The 22,045-nt window shown below is 41.5% G+C and overlaps 1 protein-coding gene across 1 annotated transcript; it reads right to left on the bottom strand.

Moving 5' to 3' along the window:
• Positions 1 to 1,735: 1,735 nt before the first annotated feature.
• si:dkey-70p6.1 (uncharacterized) lies at positions 1,736 to 19,171 on the bottom strand. The gene is made up of 7 exons (XM_028584127.1): positions 19,098 to 19,171; positions 9,650 to 9,877; positions 8,097 to 8,154; positions 7,876 to 7,909; positions 5,909 to 6,444; positions 3,254 to 3,391; positions 1,736 to 2,275 (listed from the first exon to the last, which is right to left on the bottom strand). The coding sequence occupies exons 2-7, from the start codon at positions 9,781 to 9,783 to the stop codon at positions 1,736 to 1,738; spliced, it is 1,440 nt and encodes a 479-aa protein (XP_028439928.1). The 5' UTR covers positions 9,784 to 9,877; positions 19,098 to 19,171.
• Positions 19,172 to 22,045: the final 2,874 nt, after the last annotated feature.

Below are 22,045 nucleotides of genomic sequence, written 5' to 3'. Positions count from 1 at the left end.
AACATTACAATCTTTTGCACTTTAGCACTTAATTACACGCTTTTTGAGTACAAGACCCTGTAGTCTGAATAGCAAACACACAACATTAGCTGCCACATTTAACTTAGCTGGGCTTTCCAAGAACACACCGTAGCTTCATGGCTTCAAAAACAACAAACAGAATACACTAAAAATTTACATTGCAGCTGTTTTTCGCAGTTTGTGTCACAAGATAAGTCATTCCAAAACACAATTAAACATAATAGAAAAAGATAGATTTCTTGACACTGATGATATATTTATTATTCTTTCTCTTTTGTAATGTACATACACATTGCATCAACATACAGTATAATCACATTGTTTGATGGGGATATTTGGTCAAATGAAATCATCGTTATTGTCCAGGATTTGGGTGTAAATTTTATGGGGGTCTCGGGGTGATGCTCTGCTGCTAAGCAAAACCATTTGCTTCACAATTTTTGTCTTTTCTGCAATATTTTTAACACTGATAACAGAGAGAGGAGGGAGTGATGATGGGACATGGCGTTTGCTAATACACATCAGTTCTACTTTCCAAGCTGCACTATGGTGAAACCCAAGCAGATTTATATGACCACAAGGCAGCGACAGATGTGAGTGAGGACTGAGCAGAGAGGGGTGTGTGTGTGTGTGTGGTGGGGAGGGGGGGGGGGGGGTTGAGTGGGCTGTCTCCAACTTTTGGACTCGAGCAGTCCTCATTAGTCTTGTTTCATCGGTACTGTGTGTGTGCTGAGAGAAAATAATCACTCCTCTCTGCTGCATAGAGTCCCACTGAGCCAAAGACATCCTTAATCTAACTGGCTTTGAGCGCTACAGAATAATAAAGCAACACACACACAAAAAAAAAAAATTAACAACCAACGACAATAGAAAAAAAAAAAAATTCATATAGAGATACCACACGACAGTGCTTATTTTTTTGTTTAGTTTTTTCCCCTTTTTTTTAGCATGCAACTTGTAGCAGGCAAAGTGCAGAAACAGGATCAACAAAGTAAAACACTTCATTTACAGACGGCAGTGGAGACAGTGTTCAGTCCATGTAAGATGAAACATGACGGAGGGAAGTATCTGGTCGGTTTGTCAACATAATGATAGTCTAAATTAGTCGAAGCTTTTAGGAGGAATGCAAAATGTGTGCAGTTTTTATTATAATACTCTCATAATTGTTTCTCTCGGTCCCTGAGCGTTCAAGAATTTTGATTAGTAATTCATTCCTTTATACCATTTTAATTCCGTCCTGAATCGCATCTTGACCAACTACAGGGAAGGCCTGTTCATGATAAGTGCTACCAAAAGATTACACACAACGCTGTGCCTTTTTCCCCTGATAAGAGTCCTGCTAGGACTATTTTTACCCGCTAGAATTGAGGAAGAATTTAGGCTTTTTACTTTATTGTGCTTTGCACATATGTATCAGTAAAATAGAAGTGCTACTGTTACCTGCAGACTGCTCTACGATGGTCTTGTGCTCATTTATTATTCACTACCTTTGGATTCCTTATAAGGTTTTTAGATTGGACTTTGTGTTCAGCCCAGGTCATAACAGATCAACATTATTGCCCCGAGGCCTCGTGGGCCTGTGAGAGGCATGACGTTATGACTTGAATGTAAACAGTATGTGTGGGTGAGCATGACAGGGGCTCAGCCGTCACTCCTTGTGGTGTTAGCTCAGCTCCTTGTGTGGAAGGATAGGGGTCACAGTGCAGCTGCCGCCTCAGAGCCCTGTCACATACATCTCCATGCCGTCGTTGAAAGTGAAGATGGTGGTGGTGCTCGAGGTGGCGGAGCCCTGCTTCAGGTCGCCGATGCTCTCGTACAGGTTCTCCCCCGGCAGCAGCAGGGCTTTGGCGGGCAGGTGCTGTAACTTGGGGGTCTGCTGTGTGGGCGGCGGGGGAGGGGGCTGCTGCTGCTGCAAGGGCTGCTGGGCTTTCTTCCTCCTCGGCCGCAGGGTGGCACACGTGTTGGGGGGCCTCTCTCGCTTCCAGGCGCCGCCACCTTCCATGTTCTCATAGGCCAGATCGCACTCCTCTGTCCCAATGGACTCGTAGCAGTGGTCTACCAGGGGCCCTCCCACTGCTTTGCCCTCTTGAAGGGCCCACGTCTGGGGTTTGACCACTACACTAAACCCCCCGTCCCGGTCTCGGTCCCGGTCTCCGCGACCCAAGGTCCGGAAGCCAGGATTGGCTGGAGGAGACCCCGGCACGGATCTCTTCTTCTTTCCTGGTTTACACACCTTGGAGTACATCTCAGCCACCTGCGGTCAAACAAGACGTCGCTGAGATTAGACTGTAAAAAAAAAAAGGCTTGAAAGAAAAAGGAAACGCGCTTATTAACTTTTTTGACAAGTTAAATCATGAGAAGATCAATGCATGTCTGTATGTTAAATATGAAGCTGAAGTCAGCAGCCAGTTAGCTTAGCTTAGCTTAGCATAAATACTGGAAACCAGAGGAAATAGCTAATGGGTTTTGCTACAAATTAAACAAACGAGGTATAATGTGTGTTGGCAGATTAAGATACCTTTGTACGAAGCCAGGCTAGCTGTTCCCCCTGTTTCAAGTCTTTATGCTAAGCTAAGCTAATTCATATTTAATGGACAGACACGTTCTTCTAACTCTCTATTTCAAAGTAAATAAGCATTATTTCCAAGAAATAGAATAATTCCTTTAATCTTTTAAAATATTCTGTCTGCTGGACGATAAGACTCTTTATGTCACCTTGCTTGTTATACAAGAAAAACATCAACAGGCCTATGTGATAGTGATAAATGATAACACAGCTATTATATTTTGGTTTACATTGTACAAACTGAGCAAGGACGTGTCATTTCTGACTACCGTCTTTATTTTGCAGTGGACTGAATGTCTCTTTGAGGATTTTTCAAGATCCCTTCAAGAAAGTACTTTTGTTAAACAACCTTCTGGGTTTTAAAAGATCACCTGGCATTTATTTTTCACAAAACAAATGCTTTGATCAAATGCGTAATACTGTACATGAGAGGCACAACCTGATGCTGGATTAAATACATTTAATAGAGATAAATAACTTGAGTGAAGTCCTGGGTCCAGCAGATACAGAATATGGAAACTGTAAATCAATCTGTAAAAGTGTTTTGTCTAATATTAAAGCTACCTATAATCATAGGTTTAGGGGGACATGGGGAACAGGGAGCTTCAACACAGCAACTTCACAAATAAACCAGGTTGATACACAGACTGAAAAGTCCTGGCTCACCACAGTGGCAGCCGGTTGTATATTCTCCACTGTGTGAGCACTTAGTGGTCCCAGGGCTTTAGTTTGGTGCATGAGCATCTCCTCCTCCTCTGGAGGCTTCCAGATGTACTGCTCTCCGTTGCCCATGAACATCACTTCCTGTCAACAGAACAAAAAATCGGGGCAGAGCTCGTCACATGTTCATCTTCTGTGAGTATTTGTGAATATAAAAAAATAGCATTTTAAAAACAGAACGGACGATGGACAATGTTCATCAAAGACAAATTAACCTCTTTAAATACTTTTTTTGTAGCAAAGAGAGGGCATTAGAAATGTATTAGGTTTACTTCACACAGTAATAAATAGATTTTCTCTGCAGGTGAAGGTTGTAACGCGAGGAGCTTATATTCTGGATGACTCAATTTCAACATGTTGCGTCATCCACAAGAACATTAGTGGTGAACAGCCCTGCGAGCAGACAGCGTACACATGTAAGCCTGTGACCTGTGTGTGTTACTGAACTCAGGTCACAGCAGACAGCACAACCTTGCTGACCTCACGCAGGGCAGCAAATGGTCTCCCACTGTCACCTGGAGGGGAGCACAAAGCCTTTATGCCCACAGTAAAGGCAGACAGCCTGCCTACACTCCTGCTGCTGCCAACATATGGAAGTGGTGACACCGTTGAGAGCACAAATATCCCACTATCACCAAGAACTCTAAGACAAATGGAACACATCTCATTGCCCGGACTTCAAAGTCAAATGTCTACAGAAGTGCTAACATGACCTGGTGAAGCCGTGTGCAGAGAAAACTGCAGCGTTGGCACGATTACAACCGTGGAGATCCTCTGCAGCTCCGCTGTACCTGGACGACAGGCTGAATATTAATGTGTCATGCCGATGCTGACAAAGAGCTACACACGTAACATTCATTTTAAAGACGTTTGTTACACATGTCAATACAGACGGCAACAAACACCTGAGCCTAACAATCAAAACGAAGATCTCGGAGAGACTTTTCACACCAAACTGAGACACAAAGACCCTGTTTAAACAAGACTAAGACCAACTCTAGTCCTGCGTGATAAAACGGCGCCCCCTTGAGGCCAGTACGACAACGCAGCAGGAAAAAAAAGTTGGCTAGGCGCCGCAGTGAATCAAACGTACAAGCGTACATTACTGGTAGATTACTGTGTAATTCCAAAGCTATATTTTTACAGCTTACCAAGCAACCATCACGACCACAAGTAAAAAAGAAAAATTGGGATATTGTGATAACTTTCCAGAGTTATAAACTTATAAAGCGCTGTGCAGTGTTTTAAGCCTTCAAATTTATGGATCCGTTCCAGCGCAGCCTTGCGTTTTGTTAACACAGGGCTGTTTTCAGTCTGAACGCCTGCTACGAGTCTGCAGCCACGCCAGCAGCTCTGTGAGACACCAGCCTACTCGGGCACAGTTGTGCTTTGCATGATCACAGTGGCAATGTTCACCATGTTCACCATCTCAGTTTAGCATTTTAACATTTTGCTAACCCCAAAGTACTGAGCTGAGGCTGATGGGACTGTCATTATTTTAGCAGGAACTTGGTCATAAACCATAAAAGTATTGGGCAAATTTTAGTTCTCACAACTCATCCTGAGGGCAGTATGAATACTTTTACCACATTTAAACCGATCCCATGGTTGCTAAGACATTTCATTTAAACCACAAATGTCAACCTCATGCTGGCGCTAGAGGAAAAGTCAGGGGATCACCAAAGTCATTAAGATTCATCCTGCGGGGAACATGAATGTCTGTACTGAACTTAATGGAAATCCATCCAATAGTGCTGGACTGACTGAATAACAGACCAACAGTTCCATCCAGAGAGCCTCACCAATAATGTGGATAATAGACACTTTTAGGGCCTTCCAGTAAAGTCAGTGCACAAGGCTGATCTCATCTGCCACTCCACTCAGACCTCTGGAGAGCAACCTAACTTAACTTGTGAACTTCATCTCCCCCTCAGGTTTTCACTTCCTCACTTCCTTCAGCCCATAAAACTGAATCCTTTACAACATTACCAGATGATGCCGTCTAGGCCGAACACAAAGAAGATGTGTTGTTATTGCCTTTGTTTTGAGTGGCATCAAGTACAAGGCCACTGACTTTATGTGAGAAAGGTTCTCCTATTTATATGAATAGTTCTTTTATTACATGTTTTCTGCCCTTTATTTAATCCCTTCCCATGAAAATAATCAAATTTAAAGACTTAATCTAATCCTTACAACCAATAAAAAATAATCTCTCGCCTGAAATAATCTGCTCTAAAGGTTAAAAAGTTACTTACACGAATCCTAAATAACACAATGTTAAAACCAGTTCAACCCAGTAAAACAACTTATATATTTTTTACTTCAACAATCTTAACATAAAGTCCACTTACTAGCTTTTCCACTTTCAACTGCATCTCATGGTCTTCATCAGCGTATGGAGTTTGCCCAGTTGTCATGGAGATGAGATGCAGCTGAAAGTGCTAGAGAAAAGCTATTAGTAAGTGCACCACGTCCTCGTGGGAAGATATTTTTCACTACTGTACTACGTATTGAATGTATGACATGTAAAGCTCAATAACTGTTTTTTAAACAATTTAATTTAATCAGATGGAAAAGAAAAAAAAGAGTTCCTCTACCAACCTTTGGGAACGCAGGGACGTTGAAGGCATCCACATTTCTACGGGGCAACTTTGTGCTATGGGGGTGCGGTGGAGGAGGGGCGGGATGTGACGGCGGGGCGTGTCGTGGAGGCGGCACCGGCGGCTCCACCATATCCGTCCCGCTGTCCCTCTTTTGGGGTGCCTTGTCGGCCTTCCTCAGCTTCCTGACGCAGGCGTACTCGGCCGTCTCCGGAGGGTGAGGGGGAGACATGACCTGGGCCTCGGGTTCGGGTAGCCCTCCTTCCACGTCGCCGTCTGGGTCTGGGGGCGCCGGGGTGTTGGCGGGGACTGCCGGGGGAGCCGGGGTGTCCGTCTGCCCGGCCCTGCCTACCATGGCGTACAGGGCATCGTCAGTACGTGTGGTGGAAGAGCTTCGGCCCACTTCAGAGTAAGTGTGCTCTCCGTCCTCTCCAGTCCCGGAGGGGATCTGGGGAAGCTGCCTGCCTTGAGAACGAAGGTCAGAGTTAGACCTGCTGGGCAGCAGCAGAAGGTCCGTACCTTTCTTTTTAGATGCCTCTGAATGGCACAAACAGGCCGGTGCCCACCATAAAACAGAACTCGCATACGTTTGCTCTTCTTGTACTGAACAAACATTTGTGAACATGAATAAATCTCTCGCTGGTAGAGAGAGAAAATCTGGAGCTGACAGTGAACTGGGAACTGACGTAGATGTTTTGAGAAAACGCGTCCAAATTGACTTCATTCCACTGCAGTGGAAACAGGACATATGCTTATATTTCTTCAAACCCTCTCAGGCTACTGTCACTGTGCCCACAAACACAGTTCCCTGTTGACTGTCAGTGATGGAGCTCCAGGACTTGTCTTGGCTCTCTGATTTCTGTCTTTGAGAGAGAAAGAGATGCATGTCCATAAATCAAGCTTGATCAGTCCAGTGGAATAAGGCTGAGTTGTGAAGGTAATGTGAATTCTGTTTTAGGGTAAATTGCATTTATGGTTTTACATGAATTTAAGGCCGGATCAGACACGGAGCACGTGGAGGAAAGTGTGCGGTGACCTAAATGTTTATTTATATTATCTGTTGTTTTTTTGGACTCCAAGCCATTTATTATGAGGACGAGCCAAATCAGAACATACTAGGGTTACTTGTCATTTATCTGCTGCTTAATTTTCCGATTGATTTTCCGTTTTCGCCAATTCACAGACTATAGTGATTCTGTTGGGTGAAAACCTTGTATCTCCACTGTTTATGATTTTCATGCTTTAAAATAAGCGGCAAAATGACTCTTTCTTCTGAGGCTTTTACTCAAGTCCTGTACTTAATTACAATTTTGACAAACTTGTACTTTATTTAAGTATTTTCTATTTTATGCCACTTGATACTTCTACTCCACTACATTTCAGAGGGAAATATTGTACTTTTATCTCTACAGTTATATGACACTTTGATGCAGTATGCTGCAGTAATCTATACCACTATTCTACTCAGTAGTATACAAAGTATCTAAAACATGCTCCACATTGGTCTTACATGTTAAAAACAGAATTATTATACAGATTAAAATATTGTATTATACTTTGAAAGGAGCCATTCTGCATAATAGGTACTTTTACTTTTCATACTTTAAGTACATTTTGCTGATAATACTTCTGTTCTTTTACTTAAGTAACATTCTGAATGCAGGACTTTGACTTGTAATGGAGTATTTTTAGACTGTGGAATACTACTTTTAGTTGTAAAGGATCTGAGTACTTCTTCCACAACTGCATGCTCATGTGGATGAGAAAAACTGTAAACTTCAATTCTTCAAGAATTCCCTTATATGATGCAAAAAGTGCTTTGTCATGTAGCTAAAAACATGACCAGGCTGTTTGATTTCATTAAGGAGACAGCGAGGTACAGTACAGCACAGCTCAGGATTTGTATGTGAAAGATGCACTTACTTTTGCCATTGCAGTTCATCTTGTTCATCTCAGTGTCTGATTTACTGATGGAGCGCAGCTTCGACTGCCTGAGTATACCCTGACAACACACACACACACACACACACACACAAACACACACAAAGAGAGAGAGAAGGCCAGTTAAACAACTCATTAAGACTGAAGTGGTGTCCTCTGAATGATATTGTGCCCTGGTGAATTAAGTTGCTTCAACAACCTCTGCTGCAACACAAAAAAAATGGAGGAGCGTGTTGCCTGATACCTACCATGTCCATGAGACGGTGTTTTCCACCCTCGCCGGGAACATTGTGTGTCTTCCCCTTCCTGTGGTAAACACAACCGCTCTGTCACACAGGTTGACACTTAGTACAGTGATGGACTGTGTGTGTGTGTGTGTGTGTGTGTGTGTGTGTGTGTGTGTGTGTGTGTGTGTGTGTGTGTCTGTGTGTGTGTGAGAGAAAGAGAGTTTGAGTCACTGTCCATGTGTGCCCCTGAGTCATCTTATGACTGTGTGTGTGTGTGTGTGTGTGTGTGTGTGTGTGTGTGTGTGTGTGTGTGTGTGTGTGTGTGTGTGTGTGTGTGTGAGAGAGAGAGAGTTATTTGTTTGTAAGTGCCAGTGGTGGTAGATTTACTCTAACCTGACTCCGCCAGATGGATTGCTTCGCATTTGCTCGGCATATCCATCTGGGAACTTTCCGTTGGAGAACTTTTGGGAAGGGGCGGAAATACTGGTTAGCTGATTGGATGAACCATCTGTCTATCACCTATGTTGGTGATAGACGGGCCAAATCAACCAATCAGATCCACGAAGCGTATGAAAATACAACCACAAGCCCGCCCCTGCTGCTGCAGGCAAAGCATAGCTCGTTAGCTCAGCATGCAAACATGTCGGTAAAGGATATTTGCCGTTTGTGTAACGAGAATTTAGGAATAAAAGGCAACATTTCAGGTTCACGGACCATATTCCAAAAGAAGGATCCAAGAGAAAAAAAGCATTAGCGAGCGGCTACCGCTGTCTGAAAATACTGGTTAGCTGATTGGATAAACCATCGGTCTATCACCACCTAACCCACCTCAAAACCAACGCTGATTGGCCCGGTCGTTTGGCTAACGGCTCCCAATTTTCTCTGCCTCAAGATGCCAGACTGATCTGCGAGTGGAAAACTGGAGCTCGCGAGATCAGGACGGTCTCACGAGGCTAGATTTACTCGAGAACTGCATTGAAGTACAAATTTGAGGTACTTTACTTTAGTATTTCCATTTTAAGATACTTTATACTACTCCAAGAGGCAAATATTGCACTTTTTACTTCACTACATTTATTTGACAGCTTTAATTACTTTGCAGATTCAAATTATTAATACAAAATGTAAATAAATTAATAAATAATGAGATATTTTTTGTAGATTAAGATGCCCAGCAGTATATAAAGTAGTAAAGATGCAACATTAGTGATGCTTACACATTAACGCATCAATAATTGTAATCCAGTGACATAATATATCTGAAATGGGCCATTCTGCAAAATGCATACTTTTACTTTTAAGTATATTTTGATGCTGATACTTTTGTACTTTTACTTGATTGAGATTTTGAATGCAGGACTTTTACTTGTAACAGTATTTTTACACTGTAGTATTGCTACTTTTCTTAAGTAAAAGATCTGAATACTAAGTATTTTGAATGCATGCTTGCAATGGAGTATTTTCACGTTGTTGTATTGCTACTGCTACTTTTACTTAAGTAAAGGATCTGAGTACATGTGTAAATGAGTGTGTGTGTGTGTGCGTGCGTGTGTGTGCGTGCGTGCGTGCCTCACCTCTGGCAGCCCACGCAGAGCACCACGATGAGGATAGTGACAACAAAGGCTGAGGCAGCAGCGATAGCACCCAGCAGCAGGACCTTGCCGTAGGGAGGAGCCGTGAAGTTCAGCCCGTCCTGCATGGAGGCCATGTGGGAGCGCTGACGCTCACTTGCTCTCACACACACTCACACTCACACCCTTACAACTCATCCACGCAGGGAAGTACCACGGTCTCACTGGGATCTGCAGCGAGAAGACACAGAGTGGTGCTTAATTACAAAATGATCTAACCTTTACGAAAGATTTAGTGGGTCAACAAAGCAGCGGAACCAGAAGTCAAATATTCACAGTGAAGGGAAGCAGCATTTTGAGAAGATTCGAAAAATCAGCGTGCTGCCAATTAAGATCTGGATCCGAGGATATCATAAACATGTCTCTTTGTCATGGCTGTTGATGTGTTGTACTATATGTGTAATTGTTGTCTACCTCTGTGTGAATTTTGCTTTTCTTTTTTTTTTTGAGCGGAGCTGCTCGTGAACGCAAAATGAATTTTCATTGTAAACTGACTAAAAAGAGTTGTATCGTATCGTAAGAGGGAAAGTGAGAATTCTCACCCGGCGCTGAAGCAGTGAAGTGAACAGACATTACGCCTCCGGCATGTGCTTCTGCTTTACCTTGTTGGAGGGATTACTGAGATCTGTGTCACACTTACATAGACATCAACAGCATACCGGCTCACCAACAAAGATTTGCAAGTATCTGGGTCTGCAAAGCATAAAAGTGAGCTATATATAAAGTAATCCAACAATTCTACATTAACACTTTGCTTTATAACTGAAAAAAATATATATCTGAACGCTGAAAGTCTCTGTTTGCAGGTAGCTGCTGCAATGCATATGTGTAAATACACACTTCCCATGGTTTGAACCATTCAAACAAGAGCAAACATACATATTGAGAAGGTGCGATGAGTCACAGCCAAAGCTGAACATGCCAGCAGGCAGAGTAAACTGAAGAAGACGAGTGAAAGCAGAGCGAGCAGACAGAAACATCTTTTTTTGCTTCTCCTCTACCCCTCGCTTCTTGCCAGATCATTTCATATTTGGCAGTGAAATATGTTTCAAATAAACAATAAAAAAACACCAAAAAGACCAAACAACAAGCCTGTTTTTAATCTCTGTCAAATCATCCCATCTGTCTACTGTGACAGTGTGTTTTCATGTGTGTTTATTTGTCACTTGTCCATCAGCAACAACAAGACTGAGCAGCAGGCTAAGAGAAACATACCGCCTGGTTTTATCCAAAGTCTTGTTGTTGTTGGGATGATGATACTAAACTGTCTGTCCAAATGTCTTTCATGTATTTATTCAGCTTATAACGACAGATTATCTTCCAAAAAGAAAAAGAAAAAAACCTTCATGATGAATCTTGTACTTTTAGACAAACTTATCCTCAATCCTCCTCGCTAATGATCAAATCTGACACTTGTTTTAGTATTAGATTCCACATAGATCCTTTCAGGCAGAATTTAATCTCCACAGTCCAAATTACTTTAATAAGTTGTCTCTGGTGAAGCATGTGTATCTTCTCTGAAGGTTAACCAAAGCCTTGGACACCTCAAGACTGTTGGTGTCTTTTTGCAGCTCAGATAGTTTAGCTTTAGCGCTGCAGTAGAGATCTGTGAAGTTAGTGAGGCCTAATAAGGATTCAAGCAACCCAAGCGTGAATTTCTGGTACGCTCTTCTTCACTATAATCGTCGGTTCATAACCTTGCTATTTGGGTAAACTTAATTTGGGGTTCATTATGCTTTATCCCAGATAGATCTCATCCACTAAAATCGCACAAAGATGTATGAACAGATTGCACACATTTATGTTTTATCCATATATTCCTTGAGTGCCACCAGGTCTGCTGATTTAGGCCATACCCACGCCAGTTATGCAAATCCTACTTTTTGTTATCTAGTCCATTTTCTGTCACCCAAGTGGAGCCATATATATGTTATCATAAAAGACTCCCTGGAGTCTGATTATTGACAAAAAGATGTGTATATTTAGAAGTGTTCAGGACGACAGTATGTTTTGTTTTGTGTACCAGTAAAAGCCGTCAGCCTGTCTCGCCAATCTATGGCCAACAGATTTGCCTGCTCAATCTGGCATACGTACCAAAATGTAGCACTATTTTCCACTGTCTTTAATTTTCTAAAATTCTCGTACACCATGTCCATCAAATGTGGCATATCATCTCTGGACCCCCTTAAGAAAAAAACAAAAATCACACCAAGCATTAAGAAGGGTTGCTATACATTTATACTGTTTTGACTATACAGACTGTATGACAGCACTAAGCATCTACAGCCATGCTAGTGGCTGTACTTAGACACAGTGGTGCTTTGAGCTAAATGAAGTCAGTCTTAACGCAAAGTCCTCCGATGGAGTTCATTATATTTTAGTTACATGTCCAACATAGGTCAATAAAATGACATTGAAAGTATACTAATCACTCAGATTGTTGTACACTTTAATGTTTTATCCACATATTCTTTGAGTCCGGGTCGGCTGATTTAGGGCACAGTCATTCCCACCTGGCTGGAGGGGCGGGTCTGTGTTTGACTGACAGTAGCTTGCATTTGCAGGACCACACACCAGCATGGAACTAGGCAGAGGGGACATTTGCAGGTATGTTTAGGCTACATGTTGTTTAATGTGCTGCAGCTGTACAGCTAATTAGCTATGTAGCCTGCAAACTGACATTAGCAGAGCACTTTTCCACAGTGAATGTTTGTGTGGTTGCTCGTTCAACAAGCTAAGGTGCAGGATAAGACGTGTGTTCTTAACCCTAACTAACTAATTCATTTTTCTCTTTTAGTTTCTGACACAGCACAAGTGATTTACATAGCAGATATGTATGCTGTAGCAGACAAAACTTATTCAATTTAATTGCAGTTAGACTTTAACACACTCAGTAGAGGGTGTGGTCTGTATATCAGTGGTCAGCACACTAATCTCCACTGCCTCTATTTTAATGTTAAAGATTAATCTATGTGGATTTTCCCCTTGATCTTTTATTTTCTTCTTTGTGAATGTTTCTTCTTTTCTACGAAAGTATTCAGAGCATATTCTTTGACTGACTTTCACACTATATCTGCAGAGACAGGATAAACGTGTATCAGACTCTGCAGAAGTTGTGCAGATATGGGGGTAATTTGCATTTCTTTGAGAAGATCCAGCCACTAACCAAACTGTTCTCAGCATGAAATCCAATTTGGACCAAATTTCATACACAGATGTCTTGGTGGTTCTTTGCACGATGCTTGTAGTTTTCTTTGTAAGTTCAAGGCAACCTGACCAGAAACAACTGCTTTGTGTCCTGGTTCAAATTAACCCAACGTTAGTTACTATTAACACGATCTAAGTCATATTTTATAGGGGTGTGCAAAAAAAATCGATTCACATTCGTATCGCGATTCAAGCTCTACCGATCAAAATCGATTCATAGAATTCCAAAAATCAATTAATATATAATTTTTTTTGTAATGGCGTGTATACTGAAATGAGTTTAGCTCGCCATTCCCATAGATGGCATTGCGTCAAATTCACACTGACGCTTGGGCACTCTTGTTATAATCAAAAGAAGAACGAGTGCAGCAGAAGTAGTTTAGTCAGCGCAAACAATGGCAAACCTCACTGAAAGAATTATTCAGCCTGCTCCATCCTCATTGAAGGCGAGAGTTTGGGCGCATTTCGGCTTTTATAACCTTGAGGGGAAGACGGAACTTGATAGGAATCACGCTATATGCAGGCTTTGCAAAGCGAAAGTTAAGTATTTTGGAAACACCACAAACTTGAGAACTCACATGGTACGCCATCACCCGGAGATTAACATTAAAGACGTGGACGAACAACAACCTAAAGTACCTCCTCCTAACATGCCAGTCAACCAACGCACTCTTTCAATGCTCTAAACTTCCACCGAACTCTAAATGAAAAGCTCTTTTTATTTAACAGTTTTATTTTATACTTGAATGAAATGTATTTGAAAGCTGGCCAAAGCTTGGCACTTTGCAGTTTTTAGTTGCACATTTTTTTAATTTTTGTATGAAGACATATAAAGTAATATCAAACAACATTTAATTTGTTGTGTTTCTTTTCTTTTAAATTGTATGTCTACTGCAATCGCATGGGAAAAGTAACTACATTTACATACTGTGGATCATTTTTTTAATTGAGAATCGTTTTTGAATCGAAAATCGATTTTGAATCGAATCTTGAGCCTAAAAATCAATATTGAATCGAGTCGTGAAATTTTCTGAATAGTGCATGCCTAATATTTTTACAACACTAAATATCCAACATAATTACATACTTCTTTGAGCATGTCTAAAGAGCATCAAACACGTTTTCCCAGCATGTCTGTCAAAACTATTTTGGGTATTTTAACAGCAGCCAGCAAACATGTCAAAGATTTCACAGATCTGCTTTAAATGCTACCAATTCATCCAGCACCTTCAACAGAACACTTCCTGAGTGAGTCTGAAATATTATGGTGGATTTAAAGAACCTGTGAGGCAATGCTTGCTTAATTCACAGTTGTGTCAGTGTAATTATATCTGTGCTGATTTGACAACAGAGCCAAGGAGTGGAGATGGAGAGGGTAATGAGAGAGAAGAAAGGGGGAAAGGTGTAGGTGTGGAGAAAAGAAAGGAGAGAGAGGAGGGGAGGAAGACATGCGTGGGAGTCCTGTGGCAGGTGTTTGAAGACGCTGAAAGCAGATGATGAGAGGAGGCTGTCACATTTCCCAACAAGGTTTCCCGGCCTCCCTTCCCCTTCCCTGTCTCATTGAGTGTGTCCTCACCTCCCTACCCATTCTTCTGTCCCTCTTTCCCCCTGCCTCCGCCTGCGGTGTTCAGTCAGAGTGACGCCTCAGCACTGCAGTGTAATCTCTGGCCCTAGAGCTGCCTCACACGAGCCAACCAATTGGACGTAGCGCTTAGAGCAAGAGCAAGAAATGGCCCTTCCCTGGCTGATTTTTCTGCTAAACAAAGCCCCTCTCCGTAAGCCACAGAGAGCCCCCCCCCCTACCCCCACCCCCCCTCCCATCTGCCTGTGGCGCTCAGTGTGCTCGTTACAAACTACCAGCAAATACCTGCAGCTGTATATTTGCCAGGTGTTGCCCTGGCCGTGTATCACAGAACAGAAGGCCACTTACACTGAGAGGGGGGGCCGTATGGCGAGGAAACTGGAGCATCAGCGATCATTAAAATCTGGTTTCTTTACTGAATCACATGCATTGCATGTAGGGATGCAACAATGCAAATATCGGGCCAAAAATCGGTCTAAAATAGCTGGTTTATCGTGACAATGCGGCCAATCTATTCAATTCAGTGTTGACCAATTTGTTGCTGCATCTAAAATGTATACACTTGAATTTTAACTCCTGTTAATTTTGAAGATTCTTTACCAAGTTGCTGGTTCACAATTTATTATTTGAATAATAAATAAGAATTTCGTAAATGTATATCTATGTATTTGTTTGCTAGCAATGTTTAAGTCAGGTCTGATGTTGCCTTACACATAGGAAAACGATCCCGTCACGTCCACACAGTGAGCCATACAGCTTGTTTATACAACATATTGGATCGGGACTCGGTATTGGCCGATACCCAAAACCCAGGTATCGGTATCGTATCGGGACTAATAAGTCAGATCGGTGCATTACTTTGGTCATAAACCAAGTAAAGTAAAATATAAACAAAATAAAAGTTCATCTTTGGAACAACATTTTAGCAAATAAAGCCTGTAAATGTTTGAAAGCTCTGAAAGCTAGTTTGAGCTTATATTATGTTGCTGCATATAAAATATACAGATTTCTATTTCTTCTCTTCTAGTGCCAGTGGACACACAGGAGACTAGTGATTATTTTTGTTATTGATTAATTTGCCAATTACTTTTTGGATTAATCATTTGGTTCATGAAACACTGGAAACCAACATAAAATTTGCTGTTTTGTTTGAGCAACAGTGTAAAATATTAAAAAAATATTGTATTTTCTATCACATAAGATAAAAGACAAGCAGTAAACACTCAGGAATGAGAAGCTGGAATTGGGAAGCATTTGTAATTTTTACTTAAAAAATCGAGTAATCCATTTTCGAATAGGTGCCGTCCAATTGTTTTGTCTGTCAATCGACTAATCAACTAATCATTACAGCTGTACAGACATTATGTTGGGTACAGGTGAATGAATGGATGAAAGTTTGGGTCACAACAGTTGCAATGTGGACGACTATAGAGCTGATTAGCCAACAATTAGCTGATGAACAGAAAATTATTTTGATGATGACTTGTTTAAGTCATTTTTCAAGCTAAATTATTAAAATCTGATAGGGCTTATTGATTAATCTGTTGATTGTTTTCATAATTGATCGATGAATTACAAGTAACAATTAAAAACGGCAAATGTATTCAGTTTATAATGATAGAAAACAGAGACAAGCAGAACATCCTCACATTGGAGAAGCTGGAAAACCAGAGAATGGATGACTTAAAGCTCCATTGTGTCATTTTTGGAGTTGATTCTTAGCAAAACTCCCTTTGTTCTTTCACAAATATGTGCTCATTCATGTGTAATTACTTCCATCAACTAATCAAAGTATTCTCGTAAGCGTAGAAACTGCCATTCAGAATCATTCAGAATACATACGAGCAAGTCGCTCGAATGGCGGCAGCCATGTTGTGCCTCCATCTTTAAAATACATTAGCCAAAGAGGGACATACCTCCGCCTTTCGCGCTTTTAAACTCAGTGGCACCGTGACGACTGCCAGCTGGGAGATTACTCGTGACTGCCGGCAGATTTGAAAGCCTGTTGAAGATGGAGGATCACACCTATTCTCGAGGACATGTAATGGAGTCGCCTCGTCATCTTTGGAGAGTGTCTCTTTAGTTTTTCTTTGCCTAGGAGGTCTCACCGATCCACTGCTACCGGCTCTGTCTTTTGGTTTTTCTTTACCTTACTTCCCTCCTCCTTTAGCTTTCCCTCGCACCTCCGTCGCATCAACTGATCTCTGACTCTGCTCACGGAGAAAAATATGTAGCCTACGCTGTAAACTTTGCCTTACACTATTAATCTCGTACAATATACAGAACGGACGAATCTTGGCACCGTAGGAGTTAAAACGCGCTCGGAATGGGAGGGGCTACAAAGTAACATTCAGTTGGTTGTCATATACAATTTCCCCGCTTGATGGGTGAAATTCTTACACAATGTAGCTTTAAACGATTAATCGACTATCAAAATAGTTGCCAATTAATGTTCTTTTGATTGACTAATCAATACACGATTCTATCTGATGGTTCCAGCTTCTCAAATTTAAGAAATGTGTTGCATCTCTTGTCTTATTATATAAAAAAAAAAAGATTTGCTTCAGATTTCCAACTGTTCCTCAGACAAAATAAGACATTTGAGGACGTCACGTTGGGCTCTGGGAAACGTGTGATTGAAATATTTCACTGTTCTCTGGTGTTTTAGATTCTATCAACTTGAGCACTATTAATCGATTATTGGAGAAAATAACCATTAGTTGGAGTCCTGGATTACTGATTGAATGAACATATCACCTGTTAACTTTGATCCAATCTCAACATCTCAATCTTTAAAGGAAACATGCTGGGTGAAACATTTGACCAATGAGATCAAATTTCAGAAAAAAAACAGCACATCAATTTGTCTTTTTGTCAAACAAAATAAATGCTACTCCAACTCTTAAAAACAATAAAAAAAAAAAAAATTTATGGTTTCTGCTTACGGCACAAAAGTCAAACATGGAAATCTGTTGTGTTATCCTCATAAAAAGCATTTTCTAAGGGACACATTTCGCCCTACAGTGTTGCAATAAATACCAGTCGGATTTTAATTTTCTAGGAACATGCACTACATTACATGTGTTCATTATTAATAATACTGGAGCTCCTCTCCACTAACCCAGCCAGCCAGCAGTGGACTCTCTGCCGAATCTGCTCAGGTTTTGATAAACCACCTGGGAGTTCAAGTGGAGCAAAACCATCACCCTCTGTGTGACACAAATAACAGCTGTGTGTGTGTGTGTGTGTGTGTGTGTGTGTGTGTGTGTGTGTGTTGAGAGAGAGAGAGAGAGAGAGAGAGAGAGATGGGGGAGAGAGGAGAGAGCTATTGTGTGAGAATGTGAATTAGGTCAAATGTTTGCTTGCAACAACGATTAACCAAGCCCCCGTGAGGAAGAAAGCTGAGGCTCTGTCTTTATCTGGGCAACGCTGCCGCTGATACAAACACCGCCTGACATTATTCACAGCAAATTATACAGAATAATGTCTTGTGATGAGATGATTCACATCCTTTACAGCAGCTTTGAAACAACAAGAGAGGTGCTGAAAGTTAAAAAGGGAAATCATCATCATGGTTTTTACACTGTGGATCTATTTAGTGAAATCCTCCATGAAGGCTTGTGTGTAGCCTATATCTGTGGAGGTTGTATGTATGTAGCCTATGTATGTAAGTATGTATGTGGCTCATGATGGCACCCACTCAGCAGGCATCAATCTCACGCTGGGGTGACGGTTTGGCTGCCCGGCTCGCCGCACCTCTGGGCTCTGACACCTCCAACTGCAGTGATGCTGACAACAGGTTACAAACCTCAAAATGTTGCCGGCTCTCAGACACAAAACCATGCAGGCTGTGAAGATGGGTAAAATAAAATGCCTGTGCAGGAGGAGGCTATACATGAAGAATTTCAGGCATGATGCACTGTGCTTTTATCATTGTTTCATTAAGCCTGTAGCAACACAGGGTTTTCCCTTTCTCCTTCTTTTCTTCTCCCCTAATCATCAAAGCGTTTCCGATTCATTTCCAGATCAAAGTGAGGATGGTAAAGGATGTTGTGTCCCTGAGGTTAGCTGGCAACTTACACGACAAAGCCAGTTCCCCACACCCCCCTATTTATGAGCGAGGGAGGAGGGGTGTGGGGGGGGGCTTCAAATGTTAACGGAAGGTCTAACGTTAATTATCTTTATGCTTCAGAGTCAGCAGGGATACCACACAGAAAACAAAAATGATTGGAGGCTTCCTGCGCCTTCCTCTCATCAAATCACAATGAAGTTCTCTGATGAATCCGTTCATTTGGGGCTTTAAATCACAAAAAGGCAATGCAGTAACGCTGAGGTGGGTGCACACGTGTCTGTGTGTTAAATGTATGACCAGTGGAGATGAAGAAAAGGGCAGGGCGAACACAAAGAAGGAAAGACAAAAACAGGCAGCGGTGGGTTACATGTCCTGGATGAATAAAAGATGCTGTGTACCAACTGCGTGTGCAGCTTATCGAGCTGAATCTATAGGCACATATGCATGACCCCCCCCTCCCTCCTCCCTCCTCCCTCCAGCCTGTCACATAGCCACGGGTACAGAGCATTGCGCTATAACCCTGTACTCACTCAGCTCAGAGATTTTGGGAGGCGCAGCATCAACCCTGGTCGCTTCATTTAGTTTCTGCTTCCCCTCGGACCAGGCGCTCCCCGCGAGCATAATCAATCAAAGGCGAGCACTTTGCTTTCTTGGGCTTCAGAAAACAGGAATGCAGCATATTGCATGTGACATCCTTTAAGCGCCCGATGACCCGCTTGTGCGCCCCGTCCGCGCGCCTCTGCTCCCCAGCCAGAAGGGAGGCTGGGAAGTGTCTAACCTGCTCGTGTGCTGCCGCCGCCGCCGCCGCTGCTGCTGATGCTGCCGCTTTCTCCAGTGTTATCTCCAGGTTTTCTCCTCCACAATCCCTCAAGCCCCTTCCATCTGTACTCGCATCCCCTCGGCTCAGCTACTGTGCTTCCATGTGACACAGGCAGAGCTGGAGACCCCCCAATTTTGAATTTGTCTTTTGATTCTAGCGTCATCTCTCGGAAGGATGAGGAAGCGCGGGTGTTTAGTGTCTAATAAATTAAAAAGGAGTCTAATAAAAATAAAAGGATTTCTCAGTCCCTGAATAAGAAGAGACCATTTAGAATCTGCACTATTTGGACTCTGGGTCTAAGTTACACTGCCAGCTTCTCTCTTTTTTTTTTGCACAAGGAATTTAAAATGTTCTGTTGAAATTCTTCTTATTATGTGTTGTGAATGCTTGTTTTATTTGGCTTATAAATTCCTTAAAAAACCTGCAAGAAGGTTGAATCAGAGAAACCCACACAACAGGTCAAACTGTTGGTTGGAGCCTTTATTGATCTCTTCAAATATGAGAATGAATTTATTAAATTAAATTACATTGGATCAATATTAACTTCACATGACCCCTGTGAGAGCCTCTGCCACTAATAACAGTATGACTCCTCCGGCTACATGTTTGCCTTTTCACTTTAATAAAAGTTATTCAAGAAAAGTATATCATAATGTCTGACAGGTCGTCTTATTTATCTAAGACACATTTACAAGTCTAAATGTTGTAAAATATATAAAAGTAGGCCATTAGTGTTATGTTTTAACCTTGCCACTCACACACCTTTGAAGCCAATAAAGCTCTACCGCTCTCTATCATCACCTACTGGCGTCTTCAGAGCACTGCAGGAGTCAACCGCCTATCAGGGTGCAGGAGACGGTGTTGCTGTATGAGGGTCAATCCATGCCACAGTAAGGGAAAAACAAAAATGATATGGGGAGAGGTCTTTTGAAGATAGAAACTGACAGCATTAGTCCTCTCAGCAAAAGAGTCAGCAGTGTGAAATTATAGAAAGCCGAAGTCCCGCCCCTTCCGGTGGACCTCATGGGACCTTAACTCAGAAAAAATATGAACGTTAGGCTAGTGAACGGGGAGAAGCAAATTATTTTTTGATCCTGTTTGAATTGAGCCATGGATTAGACTACAATGTCACGTTTTTAATTTATTGGCCTGCATAGTAAATATGAGTTATGTGTGAAACATTGAAATTTTCACACACAAATTGATCATTTTGAATGACGTTACATCCCCGTTACGATACACACAGACATCGTAGCTTCAGCGAGACGTCATCCATGCGACATTGAAGTGTGTGGTCTTTCTAATTACGTATTTTCACAGTCTTATACTTCAACAGTTTAACAATAAACTGAGACTTTCTTCGGGTGAAAAATAATGTTTTAAATTGACGAAGATCATATTTGTAATCCATGGCTCAATTCAAACGGGATCAAAAATAATTATTATCTCTCCATTGACTCTCATTCATATTTTTTCCGAATTAAGGTCCCGTGGAAGAGGAGGTCATATTGGACTAATATAGACACAGAACTTTGACGCTCGAGGCCGCTGTTTGTTTTCAATTACCTAACAACAGTCAACAGTTCTTTCTTTTTCTCATCTGTGAGTGTCTTTTAAGTGTCTCGCGTCTTGTGTCTTTTAAGTTTTTTTTTTGTATTAACAAACTTTATCCTCTTGTTTTAAGTAACACCACTTTCTGTTATTAGTGCTTACCTCACCTCATTCAATGGTCTGTTGTATCTTACTCACTCAGATGTATATACAGGTCTGTGTCTGTTCTTTTTGTTGAAAACTCAATAAATAAATCATATTTAAAAAAAAACATTTCTTTCTTTTAACCATTACCTCCAGTCTTCCCTTACCTAAACACGCTGTTTTTTTCTGGCACATTTCTCTGATTAATCCAATAATCATTTATACAGTTTTAATCAAATTGCTTGTTTTGTCTGACCACAAACAACAGTCCAAAACTAAAACATGTTTTTTTACAATGAAAAAAGCAGCAAATCCTCAAACATCAGGGAGCTGGAACTAGAGAATTATTGACATTTGCTTAAAAACTAATCGATTAGCGAAATTGATAGATTCATTTTCTTTTGATTGACTAATTGATTGATTTTTTTCAGCTGGTTTACTCACCCTTCTAGGGAATGTGAGTCATGAACTCAAGGGTGTAGCACAAAATCCTGGGCCCTGTAAGGCATTTTATATGGGCCCCTCCCTGCATCCACAGCTATTCATTCTAGCATCTTTTTGGGCCCTCCTCACATGAGGGCCCTGGGCACTCAGTCCCCCTTTTTCCCCCCAGTCTGACACCCCTGCATGAACTGCACAAAACCACTTAAATGTTGCATTAATAATCTTAACAGGGTGAGGGAAAGTGGAAAATATATTCCAACAATCCACAATAAGTGCACTTCTATAAGTTCACTTGTTGTTGTTTTTAAACTCATTTTCAATTTGCATATTAAAAAAACCTGAGTGGAAACTTGAAAAACCTGGAAATTAGAAAAACATTGCAAAAACGTTTTTTACACTTGGCTGAGGTGGAAAAGTTGGTGTTTCGCTAAAAAAAGCAAAATGGAATCAGACTTTGTAAATAAATCATGACATTCACGAAGTATGTGACTCATTTAGATTATTATAATAATCTAAATG

Source organism: Perca flavescens, chromosome 7, assembly GCF_004354835.1.
Source record: "Perca flavescens isolate YP-PL-M2 chromosome 7, PFLA_1.0, whole genome shotgun sequence".
Classification (NCBI taxonomy): Eukaryota; Metazoa; Chordata; class Actinopteri; order Perciformes; family Percidae; genus Perca; species Perca flavescens.
Note: the sequence above shows the minus strand (reverse complement) of the source record. Positions and strands in the feature narration are given on the sequence as shown.

Excerpts from the sequence above, each read along its gene's own strand:
- si:dkey-70p6.1 (XM_028584127.1), bottom strand. The coding sequence starts at position 9,783 with ATGGCCTCCATGCAGGACGGGCTGAACTTCACGGCTCCTCCCTACGGC. Across the intron at positions 8,155-9,649 it reads CTCTGCGTGGGCTGCCAGAG|GAAGGGGAAGACACACAATG; the intron begins GTGAGGCACGCA and ends TGTTTACCACAG. Across the intron at positions 7,910-8,096 it reads AACACCGTCTCATGGACATG|GGTATACTCAGGCAGTCGAA; the intron begins GTAGGTATCAGG and ends GTGTGTTGTCAG.